At 43.7% G+C, this 21,772-nt stretch overlaps 1 protein-coding gene across 19 annotated transcripts in view; it reads right to left on the bottom strand.

The window, feature by feature from the left end:
• Positions 1–20,368, bottom strand: part of LOC146970269 (receptor-type tyrosine-protein phosphatase mu) — a 172,126-nt gene extending 151,758 nt beyond the window's left edge. For all 19 annotated transcript variants that reach the window (XM_085804829.1, XM_085804830.1, XM_085804828.1 and 16 more), the window contains exon 1: positions 19,988–20,368. In XM_085804829.1, coding sequence (XP_085660955.1) covers positions 19,988–20,060 — 73 coding nt within the window. In that variant the 5' untranslated portion in view covers positions 20,061–20,368. The remainder of the gene's footprint in view (positions 1–19,987) is intronic.
• Positions 20,369–21,772: the final 1,404 nt, after the last annotated feature.

Here is a 21,772-nt window from a genome sequence, read left to right on the forward strand (position 1 = left end):
GCATTCAGCCAGGAGACCAGTGTGTGGGTTTCACTATATACAGCGAAAGAATTGCAGTTCATAGAAATTGCGTTTTGTCTCTAACTGTGGTTAGGAGTCTTTAAATTGGTCTCACTTCCTTTCAGCCCATTCATGTAAAAACCAAAGCGAGAGGCCTGACATGAACAGCTCGGATCCCACAAGTTACAGGAGGCTGAAACATTGTCTGTCACCTGGCCTCCCTTATCTTCTGCCCAACACAATGTGTGACTCATTGCGGCGCCGAAACTTTCGGAGCTCATGAAAAGCGTTTTTTTTTTGGACAAGACATCCACAGCAGCATATTTCTTCACAATCAAAGCTTTACAAAGGAAGAAAAGGAGAGCGCAGACGCTGGAGAGTTATCCTCATGAATCTCTGGCAGGGCTTTTTTTTTTCCCTTCTTTATCCTCCCACCGACAGCTTGTCTGATTCTTATAAAACCCATCCGTCACTCATGTCTGTTTGTCTTTCATTGAATTGGCTGGAGATATCTTATCCACTCGTTGACCTTGAGAAACAAACTAAGAGTTTTTTAAAATCTTCATGCATTTCAAGTATTCAACTTAAGGCAAATATTTATTTTTTTTTTTTTAAACACAAGGGAGAAATAATTGGAAAATCAAAGATGAAGAATGGGAGGTGTACAAATTCTCCATCTGCCTTTCTCTTGAAAAACCTCTCTGCAAAGCTCACCAGCCCCAAAGATTGTGGTGTCGAGAAGCCAGCCCAGACTCCGAGGCTGACTAGTTTATTTTCTCTCTGCCATTTTTATCTCTCTGTTCACATGCTGTTCAGTGTCCATTTATCCGTGGTGAGGGCTTCTCCTTGGCAGCAACGATCACTTTCAACAACAGTCCCCGCGAATCAGAGCGACGTGTCACATCGTTCCAGTGACAACTAACGACTACCAATGTATCCGGGCAGGCTGCCAGTGCGCTGGGTTAGGAACAGCCAGAGGGGGGGAGGAAGGTTGGGAGGAGGAGGAGGAGGAGGGGGAGATGGTGGAGGTGGTGGTGGTGGTGGTGGTGGGGGGAGTGGGACTGCACGCTCCAAGGAGACAGAGGTTTTAGCTCACCAGTGGCAGCATCAAAAACCTCACATCACATCCCTTCAGTCAACAAAGTCCCTTACACATCATGTGCCGAGAGATGAAATCAATCTGCTTTGAGAGGCTGACTCTGATACTGTATGTCTGGGGGCCGGCGGAGACAGGAGTCAGGGAGTCAGGGAGTCCAATAACACAACTGAAAGAGGGAGGGAGGGAGGGAGGGAGGGAGGCATGGGGATGGGGGTCATCATCTGATTCATGCAACTGTCCAGTCAAACCCTCTTTTCCCTCTCGCTCCTTTTCCTCATTTGCATTCCCAAGGTCAGGAAGGTCAACAAAACTTTACTTAACATGTATATTTTTTTTGGCATTAAGATTAAGGGTAAAAAACACACCATCCCCATAAATAAACACTAATTGGTAGTTAATTTTCTTAGTTCTTGCCTCGATGATCCATTGCCTCTGGGCCACTATGAATTATTCATCCGAGTGGCAAAACAGCTTTATGTAGAAACCTACAAGGCACCGCATTCATTATGCTATCATGCCGAGTAATTCCAGGCACTGACGGCTGGTATTAGAATAATATGCATATTGGGTATTCTTTTTTTTTCTCGGGGCATTGGCAGGCAGTAATAGCGCTTCCGTTGGCAGGGACTGAGAGGGATGCAACACCCCTCATGGCTGACAAAACCCCCTTGTTTTGACAGAGGATTGAGCGAGGAGGGGAACGAGTGTTTCAGCTCTGCCCTCGCGGAGAGAGGATTAAGCTGTGTGGTCGTGCTGCCGGGTGGCACAGGGAGTTGGGTAGGATGTGTTATCGTGTCAATCCTCCCTCCCCTGGCACCGCGGGATCTTTGCGCCGGCCCCCCGTGACTCCAAAAAGGAAAAGCACCTGGCCCGGAGCTCATCAGGCTCACCGGTCTCCCTTGGGAGCAAAGAGCTGCATTTGCACGTTTTTCCTCGCCATCCCATTCCCAAGCCCGGCTGACTGCTGCAGAAGGACAATTCAAAGACATGTTGTATACTGTGTGAGGCTACAGGTTCTGTTTGTGCTCAGGAATAAGCCCCCCCCCCCCTCTCCACAGCGCTATCGCATCCAGAGCCCTGTGTGTTTCTCTTCTGTACACAAGTTTGTGGCGACAGCAGCAGAGCGGGGGCGACGAGTCGGACGGGAGATGGTAAAACAGAACTGTCAGTTCAGAGCAGGGCGAGACTGTTAAATGGCAGCAGGCGCCTGGCCGAGGTATCCGTCTTCCCAAGTGCTCCCTGTCTCTGCGGATATAGGCTCTCTGCTCCGGAGATACCTCGTCTCCGGAGGCCCGCATCACGTCCTCAGGCTACGGAAACAACATCATGAGGGGAGCACGCAGGGAGCACGAGTGGGCTACAGCTGGTTTTTCCCCCCCTGCCACATTCACATCACAGGCTGGACCAGGAGCTCCATAATAAGGGCTGGTGTGATGATCGTCAAGTCAAAACAAGAACTATTTTCCACTAAAATATTCTCAAATACTTTCAAAACCGTTGTAGTCTAGAAAAACTTCCACTTTTCAAAAAAAAAAGGCAGCATGGAAAGCGCTGGAAAAAGGTAGTAGGTGACCTTTGAACCTTTTCTCAAATGACACAGTCCAACAGACATATATCTATCGATCCAAATAATTGTTTTCGGAGAGAGAGTTCCTTTATTGAAGCAGCTCTAAGGATGAAGGTTGCCAGAAAATTGTGTTTTGGGGCACAAATTAATTTCAGTTAATCAATTTGATGTTTTCAAAGCTCTATGGTTGACTTCCGGCTCTGAAAGTGTCATTATTTTTATCACATAATGACCCATACTCAGAGAAAAACAAGACGACTGGGTTGGAAAACTTGATTAATGTTCAATTTCTGCTGCGGGTAATGAATTCGGTACAAGAAACAGGGTAATTGCTCCCTGTTTGTCTTTGCCTGGTATCATTTAAAAGATTGCGAGCCATTATGTCACTTGGTCAACGCGGACGTCACGCCGAGGAACAATAAAATGTGATCTGTCGGATAGAGCATTGCGCATTCGGGGGAATTATCTGCATTTCAGGAGTTGTCCTCATTATATTCAGTATCAAACTGTGTCCTGCCAGATATTAAGGAGCATTATCATCATACATGCCAGCTGGGGTGGAATCGAGCCCGGCTCTGGAGCCGAAACTGGGAGCTGTTTTACATGACATTCATTTCAAGAAATTAGACAAACCCATGGGCCTGGGTCAGGTTTGTCTCTAAACCACATTGAAACCATATCCTCAGATTCAGGGAGCACTTCTATCCAAGGACAGGGGCTTTTCAATATTTTCTGATTCAACAACACACACACACAAATGAAGGACAAGATTTGACAGCTAAGAAAATGCTCCTGGAAAACCAAGTCTGCAAGACAGCTGCTGTTGACTTTCTCCTAAGAGAGCAATACTGTAGATATATTAAACATGTTAAGCAAATCTCTACATATTCCCAAGTAAATTGAAAAGATGTTTAAAAACTTATTAGCGGGCAAAGGATAATATCCCTCCTGGAATTAGGGATTGACAGAATTGGAGCAACTCAGGCGAAACATTAATTAAAACGCAGGGTTTGAATGTAGCAGCGCTGCAGCCAGCGGTCTGTCTGGTATCCAGTCCAACGACATGGCAAGAGGCCACGGTGCAGGCCCTAATGTACGCGTCTGAAATGTCAATGCATATCTTCAAGATGATTGCATTTTAAGAAACATCAGCGATGCAAGACCGAGTCTTTCAGACAACTCATTTTTCACTCACTGTGGGCAAACCTTACAAGGCGTGACACAAAGTCACACACTGCTAGAGTACAACAGTAATGAAAAATTGTGATGGAATCTAGATAAGAGTGATATCGTAAATCCAGAGGCAGAAACCAAAGGTGAATTTTCAGAGTAAATGTCAGCTCCTCCCACAGGAGGATAAGCCTCTGTGCCTCGCCACCGTTACTGCTCCACGAGTGCGCGTGCAAGTGTATTAGTGCAAGATAAGGTGCGCACGAGGGCGTCCCATTTAATTTCTGAAAATAGTACCCTTTTTACAACTGTTCAAGATGAACTTGCACCTCGCCGGGCTACTTACAACGATTAGAATGAAATTTTCAAAAATTGTCATCTTCCGCAATTCGAGATAATAGTCCAATGAGCACACAAAACAATGTGACCTCGTCTGCTGACCCTCTTTGTGGCATGGAAATTGCCTCTAATGACATGCTGTAGCACAGACATATTAAAAAGATTTCTCTTACAGCTTTGCCAATTGACACATCCTCCGAAAAAATTCTCCAGATGCAATAAATACGGTTAACCGCTGCAGCAGAGTAGCAAAAAATCCATCTTTTGCCTGCAGCCACGATCTTGCATCACTCATTCTCAATCACAATGTGGTACCCTGATGTAATATGACAACTACATGTGATTTTGAATTGGATCCAGAGGATAAAATTACCTCATTTTTACAGGATGGAGTTTGTTAGGAATGTGTTTTAGACATATATATATATATTTATATATATATATTTATATATTTATAGCAGCAGTACACATGGGCATATGAAATTATGAGGCCAGCCATCAAAGAAAAATACGTAATTATCTTGGATAAAATGAATTTGCATGAATACATTAACAAAAATTAATAACACTAATCCTAATCTACCTTTTTTTTCTTCGAGTCAGGTGCTCCTGGAAAAGCTGGACAATCTCTGGGGATTTCTTCAATTAAAATTGTGACACTAAAGCTCAGACCTGGTTATTATAAATCTCATCCCACCTTCGTTTCATCTCTCAGAACCAAATCACATATTTTTCTGTTGTCACTGCTGAGGCAGGCACTAATTACGACTCATACATAATCTTTTATGTAAATGTTTCTTCTTTTTTTTTTTTTTGCCTTGTTTGATCTCGGCGTGTAGTCGAGGACAGCCAGATCACAGACTTGGGCTAGATCTGTCACTCGAGTCAGAAGGAGAGAAGTGAAGTGGAATGAAATCTGATTTGTTGTGATGTTTGTCGGCCCGTGAGCACAGAGGATGTTTGATCAGGTCATTACATGCAGGGTCTTAAAACAACATGGTCAAACCGCCCCGGATCTTTTATCCCCCATCTTCTGGGACGAGCGAGATTAGCCTCAGATGTGAAGCGGTGAAGATGGAGGATAGACGGGGATTTGAACACCTTTTAGTCTCAGGATTAATCTTTCCTAAGCTGCAATGCAATCACTTCTTTATACAGCTCTTTAACTTAATGAAATGCTGGCTATACGTCGGAGTAAGTCGGCCCTTCGTAATGAACTGTAAAATGGCCCATATAATTCTGAATTTCAATGGCAGATAATGATTGGCGATAGAAATAAATGGGGCAAATAGCAGCCATCAGTATGAGCCCAGCCGAGCAACACAACTCATACTGTACCTCATTTGCCATTACTCCGACATAACATGAGAGTCGGCCCCTGTGGTACTTTCTGAGGCATAAACACAGCTGGGAGCATGACAGATAGAGGCCGGGCTGTATGCTGCTCCTCCTACCGACAGAGAAAGGTCAGCCCTGACACGCTGGAAGGACCCCTCGAGCTCTGGTGGACATAAGGGAGCTAAACTGGCTTTACTGTGGGGCAGAGCGGTCAGACAACAAGCCTAGGAAGAGCTACCGACAGCCTCGGGCACGTCCGCTCCACTCCGCTCCACTCCAAGCCGGAGCCTAAAGGGCCGTTAAACCGAATTACAAAAGAAACACCGTAGTTACTCACATGCAACTCCTGGTATCTGACTGTGCAGGTGACATTACATTTATTTGCAAAGGGTTTTTTTTTAGATATCTGCGTGAAACGTCTGCACAGGAACTGATTTCTTATCACCGTCTCACAGCGAGGGTCTGCGGATTAATGAGGAAATTGTTTCTAGAAAGACACTTTGCTGCAGATTTTTTTTTTCAAATCGTGTGCGCACAAATACATTTTTATCCATCCCCCCACTGTACTGAGGAGGCAGGAGAAATATCAGAGGTGGGCAAACCTGCAAAAAGTACAAACACTTTCTGCCTGGCTCCTAGATTAGGTGTGAGAAAATTTCCTTTTTTTATAGATTTAATACAAGCCAAATGCAAGTTGCTTGTGGGAATTGATATAAATGTTAAAATGTACTGTAGCACAAGTGCAAAAGAGCCATAAAGTTCACTGAACTGAGTCAGTGCTGTATGTTATAGAGCATTACTGCCTAATATTAGCCAGCCGCCATAAATTACTGGTTATACCAAGAAGACCATAGTTTTACTGCTATAATATTAAAGGGACAATGAGGAGTTTTGGAAAGCGAAGTGTTTTCACACTACATTTCCCATGAGCCTCCGCGTGCACTGTGAAATTCTTGGACCGGTGCAAGACGGACGAAAGCGAAAACATTTGCCAAGAATGTTTTCATTCATAAAGAATGAAAGTCGGAGGTTCAAAGACGATCAGATACCGTCGTAGTTCCGACCATAAACAGCGATCCGGCGGCGTTATTCCCATGACCGGCCGGGCAGCGTCCGCAAAACCGAAAGTAAGAAATGCTGGGCGAGTCAACCACTAAATAATAATAACAAAATCACAATAAAGACAAAAGGATATATTTATTGAAAATGGAGCCATTAACAAGTGTGGGTAACGTAGATTCATCCACATTAATATGAGACTCTTTTATAACCAAAAGCAAACTCCTCGTTGTCCCTTTAATATAGCTTATGAATGCATGGTCTTTACACACTTCAAATACAAGCACTTTTGTTATAAGCACAACTCTATTTGATTATTTTACTTAGGTGCATGCCAGTCCGTGATAAAAACCCGGCCAACAAGAAGAAAAGGGACAAAGGTTCATCCCAGTCAATCCAGACTCTTTGAAAAGTGGCAGCTTAAGAGAATGACTCGACGAGACTTAATGAACAGGAGAAGATTGAAAAGGGGAAAAACTGCGCCGGGTGGAAATGTGGTTAGTGAGGCTATCTTTGGTCAACAGTGGGGAGTGCAGGATTTTTGATGAGAAGAGTGTAGGTGTTTCTTCCTCCCGCATGTTCTACAAATGAACATGACGGGTTTAATTCACTGGTGTGAGGGCCGGACCCGCTGTCCTCTCCTTTCGTCCTGCCAGTCTGGATACTGCCTCTCTCGCTCCCTCGCGCCACGGTGTCACCAATTAGCCAGGGCCCGGGTTTCATTAAGGCATCGGCGCTGCTGCCTGCCGCCTTCTGTCACATCCCTGATAATAAGCCTGAGATGGGTCTGCTACCTGACACACGGGGGGGAGGAGGATGAAGAGGAAAAAACACACAACTGCGCACACGAACACATACAGGAGACACGCAGACACCAGCCTGAGCAGCTACACGTATCAAAAGTGCACACTGATGGAAAGTGGCCATCCGTCGTCGCGAGATTCACACACTATAAACACTGTCCACATGTTTATGTGCACAAACGCCTACACACACGCACGCTTGGACGCAGTTGAACCGTCAGCGCTCGGGCGTCTTTTGTTGAGATAATTATAGAAATGAAGGCTGAGGGATGAAAATGCAGAATGACTGGAAGAGGGGAGGAAGGAGATTCAGTGTGTGTTGCTCTCAAACGAAGAGTCGTGTCAGTTTTGCCATCATCAAGCATCAAGTAACGACATGATATGACTCTAACACCTGGATACAGAGTCCAAGAATCAAAAGATCAACCTCAGCAGTTGAGTCAATACCAAATAGGCTCACTGCCTTTTATTGAAGATACCTAAACACTGTAAACAAACGCCTCTACAAGAGTTTAAACTATATAACAACCTTTATCTAATATTGGAAAAGCTGAAGGCTCAACCTTCAAAACAAGAGTCAACAATCTCACCACCAGATCTATTTAGTAGCTGTTTTGGAGCTTTTGGTCACATGGCATGAACCACATCTTACATGTTTAATAAATACAGATGATAATTGATGAGGCAAAATTAAAAAATCATGCTGTTGTGGATGGGGATGCAATTTGCTAAATAAATCTTGGAAATAGTTACATGGTCAAAAAAAAAGAAGCAAACATCCAATGCCAGCTTTTGTTATTTTCCAATATTCAGTTGAGGATACGGAGAAAAAAGAAAAAAAAGACAACCTTGAGGTTTGATACCAAGTCCTAATTATATCCAAACTTTTCTCGGGATTTCCAAGTCTAGTCACACAGCAGCCTACTGTGGACTGAAACTACATTTCCTCTGTACATTTCTGTCCTCCCATCACAGTATTTCAGCCACAGCGATGCTATTCTGACAGTTTGGAGAAAGCACAGCTGGGGTGATGCAGGGGTGAGGTTTTCCCCAGGGAGAGGAACCTGTGGGTTGAAGGGGGGAGATTTTCAGACACACAGGTGCTGCTGAATATTAGTCTTGTGGCAAGAAGTCTGGGCTCATGGGAGTGAATTATTCATCCTCTGAACCCAGCCAGCGTGCCTCTGCCTCACCAGGCCACTGCAATCCTGATCTGCACTGTTTGATGCTGCTGCACCTTCCCACAGACTAAATGGGGCTGTGGAGCTGCTCTGGAGATGAGCCACACCGGCCTGTCCATGGGAGGACTGAGTGGTATGGGGGAAAATTCACACGCTTATAAGTTTTTGCACACATGAACATGAGAAAAACTAAGTTTCTCCTACTTTTTTTCCTCAAAAAGATGCAGCAATAAACGCAGCAACATCTATTCAATGTGGTACACAAAGCATAAAACAAGGCAAATAAACTACAGTATATAAGTTTTTTTTTTCTACCTATTCTGACTGCAAGACGTAGGATTATTTAAGTAATAAATTAATTAAGTCGTGAGGCTGACAAGGACATGAGTAGGTTGGATATAAGTTCTGGCACTGAAACGATTCACCTTCGTCTTCATATCTTGGCTTCGACAAATGTGATGCAGAATGGAGTGAAATACATGCTCAGAAACAGTGCCAGCTATGAAAGGAAACACAAGCAATTTATTAAATTACTCGCACTATAGTGACAAAAAACAAATGGGAAATGAGAGACAAATTGATATTTTTTAATTAGTGTGAAAAGGTCAACTTGTTGTTAAAGAGGCAGTGTGAAGGTTTCGGCTCCCGCAGGGTTTTCTTACCGGGAGCTGGTGGTGGTGGTGGTGACTGTGACTCAACAAGAGCTTTGGTGGCCATTGTTGTCCTTTTTAATCCAAAATGTGTAAAACGGCCACTGAGATGTTATGTGTTATTAAAGGAAGATGTACAGTAGCCTGCTACAGTTGAGTCACTATCAGAAAGTGACGAGACGGGCTGGGGCTAGCTGGTTAGCATGCTAACTTATCTACCGCTGAATTCAGCTCTTATTAACAACTGTTAGTGCAACAGACTGTGTAGCAATATTTAAACATACAAATGGCTCCTTTAATGAGTTTCAATTTGACATGAACTTAAATACCTGTCAGTTCCAAAAACTAGTATAAAACCGCTCAGCTAATATCAGGTAATGATACCAGTTAAAGGAACAAAATTGGAAGGAATATGCTGTTAAAATTATAAATACGCTGGCCAATATTTAGATTTAGAATAACAAGTTGTTTTAATGATCTTGCTTTTGATGTATTTTAGCTTGCAAGGAGCTAACAGAGCTCAGGAATATAATATGCTTCTGGTTCCCTTGACACAAAGTCGGTGGGTTCTTTCGAATTGTTTTTTGGTTAGATGGCTGAGATAAGGTCAACAAGAGCTTGAGATATTCCAACTTTTTTCTTTCTATAGCCTAGGTAATATAAAAGCCTTAGAGAAGGCCGGTTGCTAACAACTGGCTTAGACGATAAAGATTGTCACAGACAGTTAGCATCATCACGAAAAACAATCTATCTACCAGTCCACTTTAACGGCCTTGTTGTGTTTATACTTAAGCAAACTAGAACTTATGAGAGAAAAGGATTTTGTAGAATAAGAGTTCAATAAAGCTACAAGTTGAAAGTTAAGTGGTGAAATTCACGTAGCATAATGTTGGTTGTTTACTGACCAATTTGCTTTTTTACTTCTTCCAGTTGTAGCTTTGAGAATCATAGAGGTAGTTTTCATTTAATATTATTGTGCTGAACAAAAGATGCAAGTATCATTAACTCTTTTTTTTTCACAGAGCTTTTTGCTCTGCACTAATCTAAAAGCCAACGTTAAAATCCCATTGGCTTTTTGTTGAGGGAACCAGGGTGATGCTAACTTGCAGGTTGGCAGCATATATTACCAGCAGCAGCTTTCTTCACTGCATAAAGGCTACAAATTGTGTAAATGGTCACGAGTTCAGCAGCCGACACAATGAAAAGTATTAGGAGATAAAATGCACAAAGATGAGAAAACTGGGAAAGTGATAAAATATACAGTTTTGTTCTGAATCCAGCAGCTCAGGATTTTTGTCTTGTTCCTGCCTCCTTTTATAAGAGTTTCTACAGCCTACCTTCAGCAGGGATCCTATTATGAATAATGCCCCATTTAGAGATCTGGGAACGGCAATAGGGAAATCCTCGGTTAGCCTTGGGACTTGCTCAAAGACTTAGTAGGACAGGGAAAAGATATGTTTGCAAACCTTAGCTTCGGCAGCGGGTAATGATATTCAGACTACAGAAAAAATATTCACATTGTGTTCAGAGCATTTTAGATGCAGCTCTCCGCGGGGCTACAGCGAGCAGAAAGACAACTGGACAAAACTGCTTTAGAACTGAAAAGCCAACAAAGTGAGGCTGTTTCACTTTAATGCGATAGTGTCTAAGAAATATAACAATCATGTCAAGTTAATTCTACTCCACCTTGTTTAAGTCGGTTGCTATTTGTCATGATGTGTGAAGCTGAGGCGGTGGGACTGATGATAACGTTGGTGTCGCTGCTCGAGGCTTTCCACATTAATTACTCCTCCTTACGCCCCGATACCAAGAAGTCTCGCATCCAAGTGAATTTATCTTCCTGGCGGGCAGTGCACTATCATTGCAATCAACTTGTCAGGTTTGCACCGGTTTGTTTATTCAGATGTGCATTATTCCAAAAACATGTGTTTTCAACTTTGTTTCCGTTTGCAATGCGGAGCTGCACCCACACTTCTAATGACTCCCGTGCCCTGTAATTTCTTTAGCGTGGCAAACTCTGATTACAGGGTGGGAGTCAAGCTTCAAGCCAAGCATCATCTTTTCCAGTTATTGTTTTGTGTTTGCTCCGTCTTTAACACACGGGCCCTGCAGCTGTGTGTCTCAATAGCTGTTTGGATGAAGCAGTGTTTAACGCCGAAGTGATTTGGTACAACGGTTTGCTGCAATACAGCCCATGGCAACTGATTTTCAATGCATTGTTTGCTCAGGCATGCTGGCAAATTAAACAAGGAATCTGTTTGGAAGTGTTGCAGACATCAGTGGTGCCGACTGATTGTCCCCGATAGTGGTGGACGGTCCAGCAGTTAGCCAAGTTGTCCCCAGAAGAGCCATTAATGTACGTGACTCATGTCAGATCTCAGCGAGTTAACAGACTGTCACAGGGTGGAGGGAAGAAAAAAAAAACACGAGTGAGAATATAACTCATGTTGTGATAAGAGGTTTGCCACTTGGTTAAAGACTAAAATTGTGATTGACAGTAAAGGAAAACACTTTCTGGACCATGTGATAACTTCCTTTCCCCATAAGCTTCCTTCGAGTTTAAGGGCATGAAGGGGTCGTTCACTTCACCATCCTCATTTTCCGAATGTTACACAAGAGACAACAGTTCATCTTTTTCCTTCAGCACCGTCGTCTTCCTCTCTCTGCCTCCCTCTGCTTCTGAAGGCACGGACAAACCTTCCTCCCCTCCCTCCTCCTCCTCCCCCTCCTCCTCCTCCTCCTCTGGCTCTGTCAGCTCCAGAGAGTGACCACCCTGCGCGGTGCGGAGCGTACAGTAATGCCATTAAACCTCCCCCTGGGGAATCAGTCACGCGGAGGTTTGAGCTCAGGGCCAATACAAAAAGAGGCCCATTTGAAAAGGAGCCAAGCCCAGCCCGGGGAGGTCAGAGGGCTGTTTACAGAACAACAGTCTCTTATCGGCTGCATGCTTCCCCGAGGAGTCTCCACCACAAACAGATAACAGCCTCCAAATAGGCGCCAGAGTGTGACCGATAGGAGTATAATCAGGTACATACTGCTTTGGGAGGAAGAAGTGGAGGATAAGGGCGGGTAATAGTGTACTCGACTGTTAGCAGTGAGATCACATGCTACAGGAATACAGCTGCTTTAAAAACATAAAGTATAGTAGGTAAATGAAAGTGCAAACTTGCTCTGCGCCCCCCATTAAAAGGCCATGCAAAATGTATATCATGATTTTTTTTTTTTTTTTTTTTTTTTCTTTTCCCACATGCTTATAATCTTTATTCAACAACACCGCTGGGGCCTAATTCATCCTCGGGGATCGCTTCATTATTGAACAGTTAAATGGTCAACAGGTTCAGCCAAGGCAGCTTTTAGCACAAGGGCAAATAGACAGTGTAAAAGCCAATTCAAATAACTGGCACTCAAACAAGGCCTAATGCATTAATGACTGGATGACGTGCGCTAATGTGACGGCAACAGATTCAGACTGACAGTAATGGAGAATTTTGCCCCTGGTTATACTCATAAGGCCCGGATTGGGAGAGGCGGAGGACGGGGGAGGGGGGGGAGAGGAGGAGGAGGAGGAGGAGGGATGTACACCTGCCTGCTGCCTGAGCCTTGACAGAAGCTTAATAAATAACAGGAGACAAGGTGAAACAGCAGAAGCAGCGCCCCACCATCCCCTCCCCACCGGTTCCACCACCTACACGAGTTGTGCGAGCAGCAGCAGCAGCAGCAGCAGCAGCAGCAGCAGCAGCAGCAGCAGCAGCAGCAGCAGCAGCAGCAGCAGCAGCAGCCTATACTGACAGCCTTTTGGCATGAAACAGAGTCTCCTCTATAAGTTAGCAAAGTGCACTTGTCCCACGAAAAGAGGCAACTTGAGCTTTTCATTAAAAAAAAAAAAAACCACTGAAGAAACTTTCAGCCTCGTCAACTGCAGCGTCACAAAGAGGTGGAGGCGGCCGGTTGTTGCAGGGGTTTTTTTATGTGACAGATTTCAAATTAAGCCCCCCCCCCCCACCCCCGCCCCTCTCTTCTACTTCAGGTCAAGGCTGCATGCTCACATGAACCAAATATCAAAGTGGGGCTCTATCAGAATCAATTTCAATTCACATAATAACCCGTGGGTTATAGGCGACAATGCTGAACAGAAAGCAGCTGATTGAACAGCAGGTTCTGAAGAGGAATGTGCCGGGGTCGGGGTCAATTCAATCTGAGCGTTATAAAAAAAAAAACTAAAAAAAAAACATCTGCGCGGCTGCCAGTCGTCGGTCACCGATACTGATTTAATTCTCAAGATAGCATGCAGGCGTGAACGATTTGAATAATAAAAAAAAAAGAGAAAGAGAAAGAGAGAGAGAATAAAATGTGAGTACAAGTGAGCCGACATGCACCGTGGCGTTCGGAGGGGAGGCCTAACAATCAATGGGAGTAGCCTAGACTCACTGTACAGTAATGTCCTGATTTAAACTGCTTCTCCCACTCCTCCCCGCTTCCCCTCCTCCTTCTCGTCACCATTAATAACAATTGAGACCCTTGGAGCATTAATTAGTGAAATTTTTTCCTGTGTGCCTGCCTGGACTCTCTGAGCCACCTACAACGAACGCAGACTTCTGTAAACACGATCCGCTGCATAGTAAGTTGTTTTTGTACCGAGGATATTTTTTTCCCCACTTTTTTTTTTTTTTTTTTTTAGACATGGTGACGAGATCACTGAATTGTTCGAGCATGCCAAACACACACAAACACACAATCTCTCTTACAAACACCCCCCACTCCTCCTCCTCCTCCTCTTCCTCCCTTCTCTCTCTCTCTCTCTCTCTGTCTCTCACTCTCTCTTCATTAGGCAGCCCCTGTGCTGGCCTGTGTGCGATTCATTAGCTTTTATCCTCTTCATTTGAAGAAGGAGCTGTGTATAATTAGAGCATCTCTGTTTGTCCAGCATCCTTCACACAGTCACATCTCAAGGCCAATTATCATTCCACTGCAGAGCTCCCGGATAACACAGCCACATCAGCCGCCTTCGAGAATGAACTTCAAACTATTACTACCTCTCAAGAATGTAAATAAAATCGCTTGCAAATCAGCAGCTAATGATTGAATGTGGAGTGCCACTCCAGGGATGTGAAGATGATGATGAACCATATTGGCAGACTTGGCATCTCCCAAGATTATACTCACTTTCTTTTTTGCCGCAAAGTGCTCGTGATAGACCAACTACTGCACAGTGAGTCACATGCTTTTTGTTGTGTTGACTCCCCAGCACCTCATGGTCGTCATCATCATCATCACATGTTTGAGTGTTTTCGACTGTAAAGTAAAGGCTTATAAGGTTGATTTGAGATTTAATTTTGCAGCCATTACGGTAAATAAATATATATTATTCTAAATCATTTTGCATTGTCCAATTTTCAGGACAATGCAAAATGATCCTAAACAAAATGCATCAAAACAACCTGAGAGCTTTTTATGGTCAAACAGAGGAATGCTCTTGAGCGGCCAGGTCAATCATATGACTCAGTACAAATTATCATGTGAAACAGAGAGCGGCAACAACAACAACCACAAACAAGCGGGGATTGAAGATAGCTGCACCACACGGATGGATGATACCAAGTGTCTGCTGAACTCTGCGTGGCTTTTCTTGGGAAGGGTCTGACACCAAATATTAGAAAAGAAAAGTCAGTCAGACTATCGGTTATGATTTGCAGGAGCTTCATAAAACAACTGACATTATTCCCTCGTGCAGGGAACTGACTTGGTGTTTGGTCTTTGCATTTATCTTGTATTTGGAGGATTAAGTGTGACGACTTTGTTGAAGTTCACGTTGCTCGCTGTGCTCTAAAACTGGCGTCTGTGTATTAAAAGAGCTACAGTTTCCACACTGTTGATCTTTAAGTGGATTTAAAAACATGCAAATTAAAGAAAAAGGGGGGAAAAAAGAGGTGAAAGTCAAGACTTGAACCTCGCTCTGGCTGTTTGATCTTAGATCTATTGTGCGGGAGTACGAAGCCAACAAAACAAAAACCTGTCATTGTGCAAACGCGGGGCTGCGCTTGCCGCCACCTTCTTAAGCCTACCTGTAATACCGCTTTTATTAACTTTTTAGTTTGTTGTCACACAGCAGTTAAATATCACTGCTGATGTGACAAAGGTGGAGAAACAATGGAAGATCAATGGATGACCATGATCTCAATCTCTCCACTTAACACTCAGTCGTGCACTGCAATGCATCACCAGGCTGCTAAGGAGTTATTTGATGACATGTTTACCTTTTTTTTTTTTTTCCTGGTGTGTTCATTTTGCCTCAACCTCCCTTCATCTTCTCCTTCACTCAGTAATTTCCTTGGAAGCCCTAGTGGCAACTTCCAGAGAGCAGATGCTGACTTTTCCCCATGAACACACAGCTGAATAATGTGTCAAGCTGTGCGACCTTTACTCACAACGCAACATGTTTTGTTATTCTGTTATAATAAGTCTAATGGGGGATAGCAAACTGTTAGATAACCTTCTCTAACATGATGGCGTCCTCCTGGTACAAAATCTTCGGTCTAGAAACACGGTGATGATGACGACGACGATGATGATGATCTTTAATTCTGCAGCGACCTTTGATGCTAATGTTTCAGATAGTGGTTTTTTTTTTATTTTACGGCCTTAGAAACAGCTTGATGTGACATCACGCTGTCTGTGTTTGATCAGTGATCTGTGCAAAAGAAGAAAAGGACCTCAACGAGGAACATCACCGATGGCTGTTCTGCAAAAAGTGTGAAAGGTGTAATTTTCCTTTAAGAGCTGCGCTGTTTATTTGTTCCTGGATGTTTAAAAAAACACCCAAAATACACTGATACTGACATTACATGGGCCACATGCTTTGGATAATACGGTGCGCTGGAGTCCACGTTGGAAATCATTAGACCTGCTGTCAGTCTAGACACTTCAAACAAAACGGTCTGGGTCTAACACAGCAGCACTTCATATTTGCTGGTTCTTAATGTTCATTTTTTAAACTGACAACCCCCCTCCCTCCCTCCCTCCCTCCTCCTCCTCTTTCTCTCAAAATCTACCAGGCAGGATTGGTCTTGAGACAGCCTTGCTGACAAACTCGGCAGACCCTTTTCGAGGAAGTCACACATGTACCCGCAGTGTTTGAACAGCTTCAGTAAATCCTTGTGTTTCCACTGCCTTCATTATCATCATAATAAAAAGTGTCTGAAAAGCAAAGTTACAGAAGAATGTAGACACCTCACTTTCTCCTTTGTACTATCATCAATCACCATGAAGCTTTTTTTTTTCTTTTTTTCTTCTCCTACAACATTGGTTGAAGCCATCGTATAAGAAAAAAAAAATCACATGCATATTTAATTTCATTCTCCACTGGCTCACACAAAAGGAACTGCCACCCATCAGGACACCTTTCGGAAAAGTCTCTATTAAATCTGAGTCAGCTGGTAGAAAACAAAAGGAGGGAAGAGGGAAGAGAAAAAAAGAAACATTTCATGAGTGAAGAACTATCTAAATTATTGCCAGACTTCAAATGAAGTGCTCTTTATCTTCCCAAGCAGCCCCAACGTGTTGTTTTTACTCCTTAGTCACAGCTTGGATGGCAATCAGGATCGGTCAACCAGGACGCTATCAGCAGCAGTCACTCTGCAATGACAAACTGCGGCTCTGCGCTCCGGAGCATGGGCATTATTCTCAACACACGGCTCACCCCTATCAGAAAACAAGGCAGGTTTTATGGCTGCTGGAAAAGGTGGTAAACATAACAAAGCGCACAGCTCCCTGGAATTTAATGTGCTCGGTCAAAAGACAGAGTATAGATATCAAAGGCCGGGCCCTCTAAAAAAAACAAAGGCTTGTCCTCATAATGTAGAAAACAGAAGCACTAGCCATACACAACAAGTGATTTATAATGTTGATTTCTTTTTTCTCTGTCTCTTTTAACTTTTCTCTCTGGACCCGGAGCATCCAAGTGGGCACTGTGGATGCAAAAGGAGATGGGGAGGGGGAGCAGATGCACGTAGCCTACAGCAGCTGCATTTACAAGTTCACAAGGGAAGAAGGAGAAGGTGAAACCGATCCAGTGTGATGCTGCTGATTATGGAGTCGGTTTTGAGGGGTTTTTTAACGCGTAAATTAAAAGACTTCCAAAAGGACTGCTGCTCTCCGTGATCGAATTGAGGCAGCAACAGTCACAAGGTGCTGATACTGTGCACTGAAGTGGACTGCCGCTCTGGTTACCTCAGTGATCTAATTATCAACATGAGCTGTTAGCACATACTCTCCATAACAAATGTCTGGGGCCGGGGCGTGCAACCAGGGCTCATATTTAGCCCCCGTACCTCCTCCATCCATCCATCCATCCATCCATCCATCCATCCATCCGTGTGTGGCTAATCCTGTCACCTAGCCTCAGAGAGTAAAACACATCCAATTGATTTCTTCCTGGTTTACATATTTACACACACACTCATGCAATTAGGAGCACATTTATCGACAGTTTCGGCACCACTGGGAGCCCTGCAGTGCGACCCACTCCAATAAATCTCCCGGTCCTGAGGCTGCCAGCGGGCAAGACTGATAAGCTTCACACAAAAATGGACTGGGAATACTTTGAGCTCCGGGGTGTGAGTGTTCTCTCAGTCGCAAAAAAATTGACCCATGGCATTCAAACTACTTGATAAATGCTATTTATTCATCACCATTTTTTTTTTTTATAAAAGCATCTCCTGTAGGTGTGAATAAGTCAGATCCCTGCTAGGGACAGGAGCAGATTGGAGAGATACACATAAACAACATATAAAAAGGTAATTTTCTTCTGGTGGCAAAGTTGTTTTGTTTTGTTGCCTCCAGTGTTGTGATCAAGCTGCGATTCTGTCAAAACGACGACGACGACGACTCGGCTGGAGCAACAGCAGTTGCATCTGAGTTCTGATCCATGAGTGTGACTTGTGGTGCTCCACTCTTGAGCAGCTTAACTTCCATCATCTGGGTTATCATGTTATATGTGTGCCATGCTGCCCCCTACAGGCTCTCTGGAAAATGCACCGGCTCGTCTTGTCGAGTCCCACACAGCATCCGACTCCAGAGCTGAAGCCACACATCCCAACTACAACTACAACTCACACACTCACTCACACAGACACACACCTCACTCCACCTCCCCAGAGTCGGAGCATATGGAGCCAGTCCATTTTCATAGTTTTATGATTTCTTTTTGTTAAAGTGCAGCTCTAATTGCATTGGCAGTATGGATCACCTTCAGACTGGACACCCATTGATTGGCATGAATATAGGTTAATGTGCCTTTTTTTCCCACCCACCCCACATATAATGCCATCATGGTCGAGACAGCAGAAATTACCCCTCCAGGGGCTAAATTAGACTCTGAATGTTAAGTCCCCTTTAGGCAATCTGCAGCCATTACCAGTGAAGGTGAAAGTCTGCACTATTATGTGAGTAATTCTAATAAGTCAAATCACTATATGGCACTAATCCTTGAACTTTTTTTTTCGCTCTCTCCACAAAGCTCTGAACAGACTTAGCACAAAATGAAGTTGCCCATGCATATGAAAAGCTTTAATCTGAGTGGGAGTGCAGTGTTTGTGTCTTCATGCATCAACAACCTGTCATAGAGTTAGACAACAAATCTGTCATTTTTTTTAAAAAGGGTTTTTAACACTTTTCTGAAACATCCCAGTGCACAAGGAAACCGTTCTATTGAAAACAAGAGGAGGCTGATTGACTGTTAACATTTAACCTCATTAAAAACAGCTTTTATAACTGGGACAGAGCAAATCTACTAAATGCAAAGTAGGCTATATTTAATAAAACTATTCATTCTGTAAGAATTAGTGGTGAAGGAAAAAGAGTGATGGGGGGAAAAAATAATTAAAATATGCCAATAAGCTGCTGCATGTGCATACCCTTCAGTAGGACATTAGGAATTCAATGCTCTGTACAAAAAAAGTTGCATTGTTTCTGCATCTCAACTGAAACAGCAATAAAGAAAAAACTTGCATTAATGCACACTGGGGTTCATAATGCTGTGTACCTGCCCTGCACACGGAGATCGTTATAGGGATGAAGTTCGCCCAGAGTTCACGGTGGAATAACGACAGTGGGTCTTATTTGGCTTATCACCTCGCCGCCGTACCTACCGCCTATAGCCTATACACTACAACCAGCAGCAGCGGCAGCGCGTGGTGACACTCTGTGCGTGAATCTGCTTGAGGTTAATCACATTAGACAGCAACTTATCAAGATAAAGTTAGACACCAAACACTGAACTCCGTTAACTTGCGGTCATATAGTAGAGATCGAGGCGCTGACAGCTCAGAGGAGCGGGAGTGGAGCAGCGGAGACGCGGAGCAGCTCCGGTGCCACCTGCTCGTTGCGCACACGCACAGCCAAAAGGTGGGATAGGATAGGATACCTCTAACGACTGGTGAATGACTGCCACACGGTTGGCTCAGACTATCACCTGAATCACCTGCAAATCTAATGCAGGCAAAAAAATTCACGCTTTTAACTTCTAACTGCCCCCAAAAAATGTCACCTTCACGTTGCGTTCACGGTGCCACGTCTATGCCCACAAACAAACATCATCTAAATGTGTAAAAAAAAAAAAAAAATTGCGAGTAAACTAGGATGAGACTTGATAGTGGCCAAACTGAGTTGAAGCGCAGTCTCCCTCCACTTCGCCACAAAAACAAGCCTGTGCACGAAGGCTATCAAACCCCCGTGCGTTCAAACATCTCCAGGTAAAAAAAAATAATAATAAAAAATGTTCTTACCTTTAAAAACTTCCCCTCGCGCGGACAGCAGCAGGGTTATCGCAGCAAACAAGCAATTGATAACTTTATCCATGTCGACAGCGGCCGTCGTAGCGTTAACCCCCTCCAGCCGCGGGGTTAACTAGCAACTCTTCTTTTTTTCTTTTACAGCAACTTGAATCCTACCAAACCTACTTTTAGGGAGGTGTTGGGGAAAAAAAAAAAAAAAAAAAAAACCTAAAGTCTTCGTCCTGCCCTCCGTGCTGTCCGGGGGAAGGGAAGGGGAGGTGAGAGGAGGACAACTGTCGCCGACACGGCTGCTCCTTTGCCCGGCTTGCTCCCACACTTCGAGGAGGAATGTGTTGAGTGAGTCCTGATTCCTGAATTACGCCTGGATTGAGTTGGTCCGCGGCTGTGTGTGAGCGCGCAGTCTGGCCGGTAGAGGGCACGTCTGAGCCCCCGCCTGCCTGTGAGCGAGAGGACAGGCGGAGGTGGTGTCCCCTCCTCCCCCTCCCTCTCCTCCTCCTCCTCCTCCTCCTGCCTCTAACTGTGACTCTATTGGCGTTTATTTATTTGGACCAGCTGTGGAGACTGAAATTAGTTGAGGTGTAGTGTAGAATCAGTGGGCTGCTCCTCCAAGTCAGTCATCACTCAATTAAGGTGGTAATTAATTACTCAATCACTAATTTGAGATCATCATAGGATAATTTTTCATATTAATTAAAATCAATTATATTACAATTTATGTTTTTGCTTCCTCTTAGGACTACGAAAACCAAATGTGTTAAATGGTATTCAACCTTTAACATTTGGTACAAGGGGACAAAATACTGAAAAGCACCATGTTAATACAATAAATAAGTTAAATATTGATTACGTTTTATATGTTCCATGGCATATGGAGCCTATGAGAATATATGAACTCTCAAGGAAATTTAAATCGATTGCAACTGGACTTTTTTATTATTATTATAATAGTTATTTGTCTAGGAAGACGTTTCACCTCTCATCCAAGAGGCTTCATCAGTTCATGTATTTTTTTTTATTATTTATTTAACCTTTATTTAACCAGGAATGATCCCATTGAGATTCAGAATCTCTTTTGCAAGGGGGTCCTGGCCAAGAAAGCAGCACAGTACATCCACATCAAGTACACATTTGGACAACATCAACAAAACAAACATAAAAACAGCTAAAACAGTAACAGCAAATCACATCAATACATTATAATCACCAGCTGCGTTCGGTGAGAGAACATGTGCATTCAGTAGTCAAATAGTTCTTGATCCTAGCTTTAAAATCTTCCATACTTGGGAGATAATCCAATTTAAGATGACTGTGTAATTTATACCAGGATGAGGGTGCGAATGTGAATGTATACGCATCTGACCAGGCTCGGACTGGTCCAACTATCTGGTGTGGAGATACAGGTATTAGATAACTATGACCTGGACAAATGAGAATATTCACAGGCTTAATTTGCAGTGTTTTGTTTTATTTGTTAGGATCCCCATTAGCTGCGCTCTAGAACGGCGCTATTCTTCTGCTTAATTTGCAGTGTGTTAACCTGGTGACAGATCAACCTCAAGTCCTCAAACATGAAGGAGTTCAAAACAGAGGAACCACGAGAAGAACACAACGTCAGCACCAGTCAACTATGGATCATTCACTGCATGTTCATCAGCAGTAATGTGTCATTTTCTGCAGCAGACTCAGATATCGTGTCTTCAGTTCATTACGTGTTTATCATGGATCAACAGTTTCAGCCGGGTTGTATAGGATTGGGAACTTGGGTTCACACAGCTG

Source organism: Trachurus japonicus, chromosome 17, assembly GCF_045865225.1.
Source record: "Trachurus japonicus isolate A0001 chromosome 17, Traja_1.0".
NCBI classification, from domain to species: domain Eukaryota; kingdom Metazoa; phylum Chordata; class Actinopteri; order Carangiformes; family Carangidae; genus Trachurus; species Trachurus japonicus.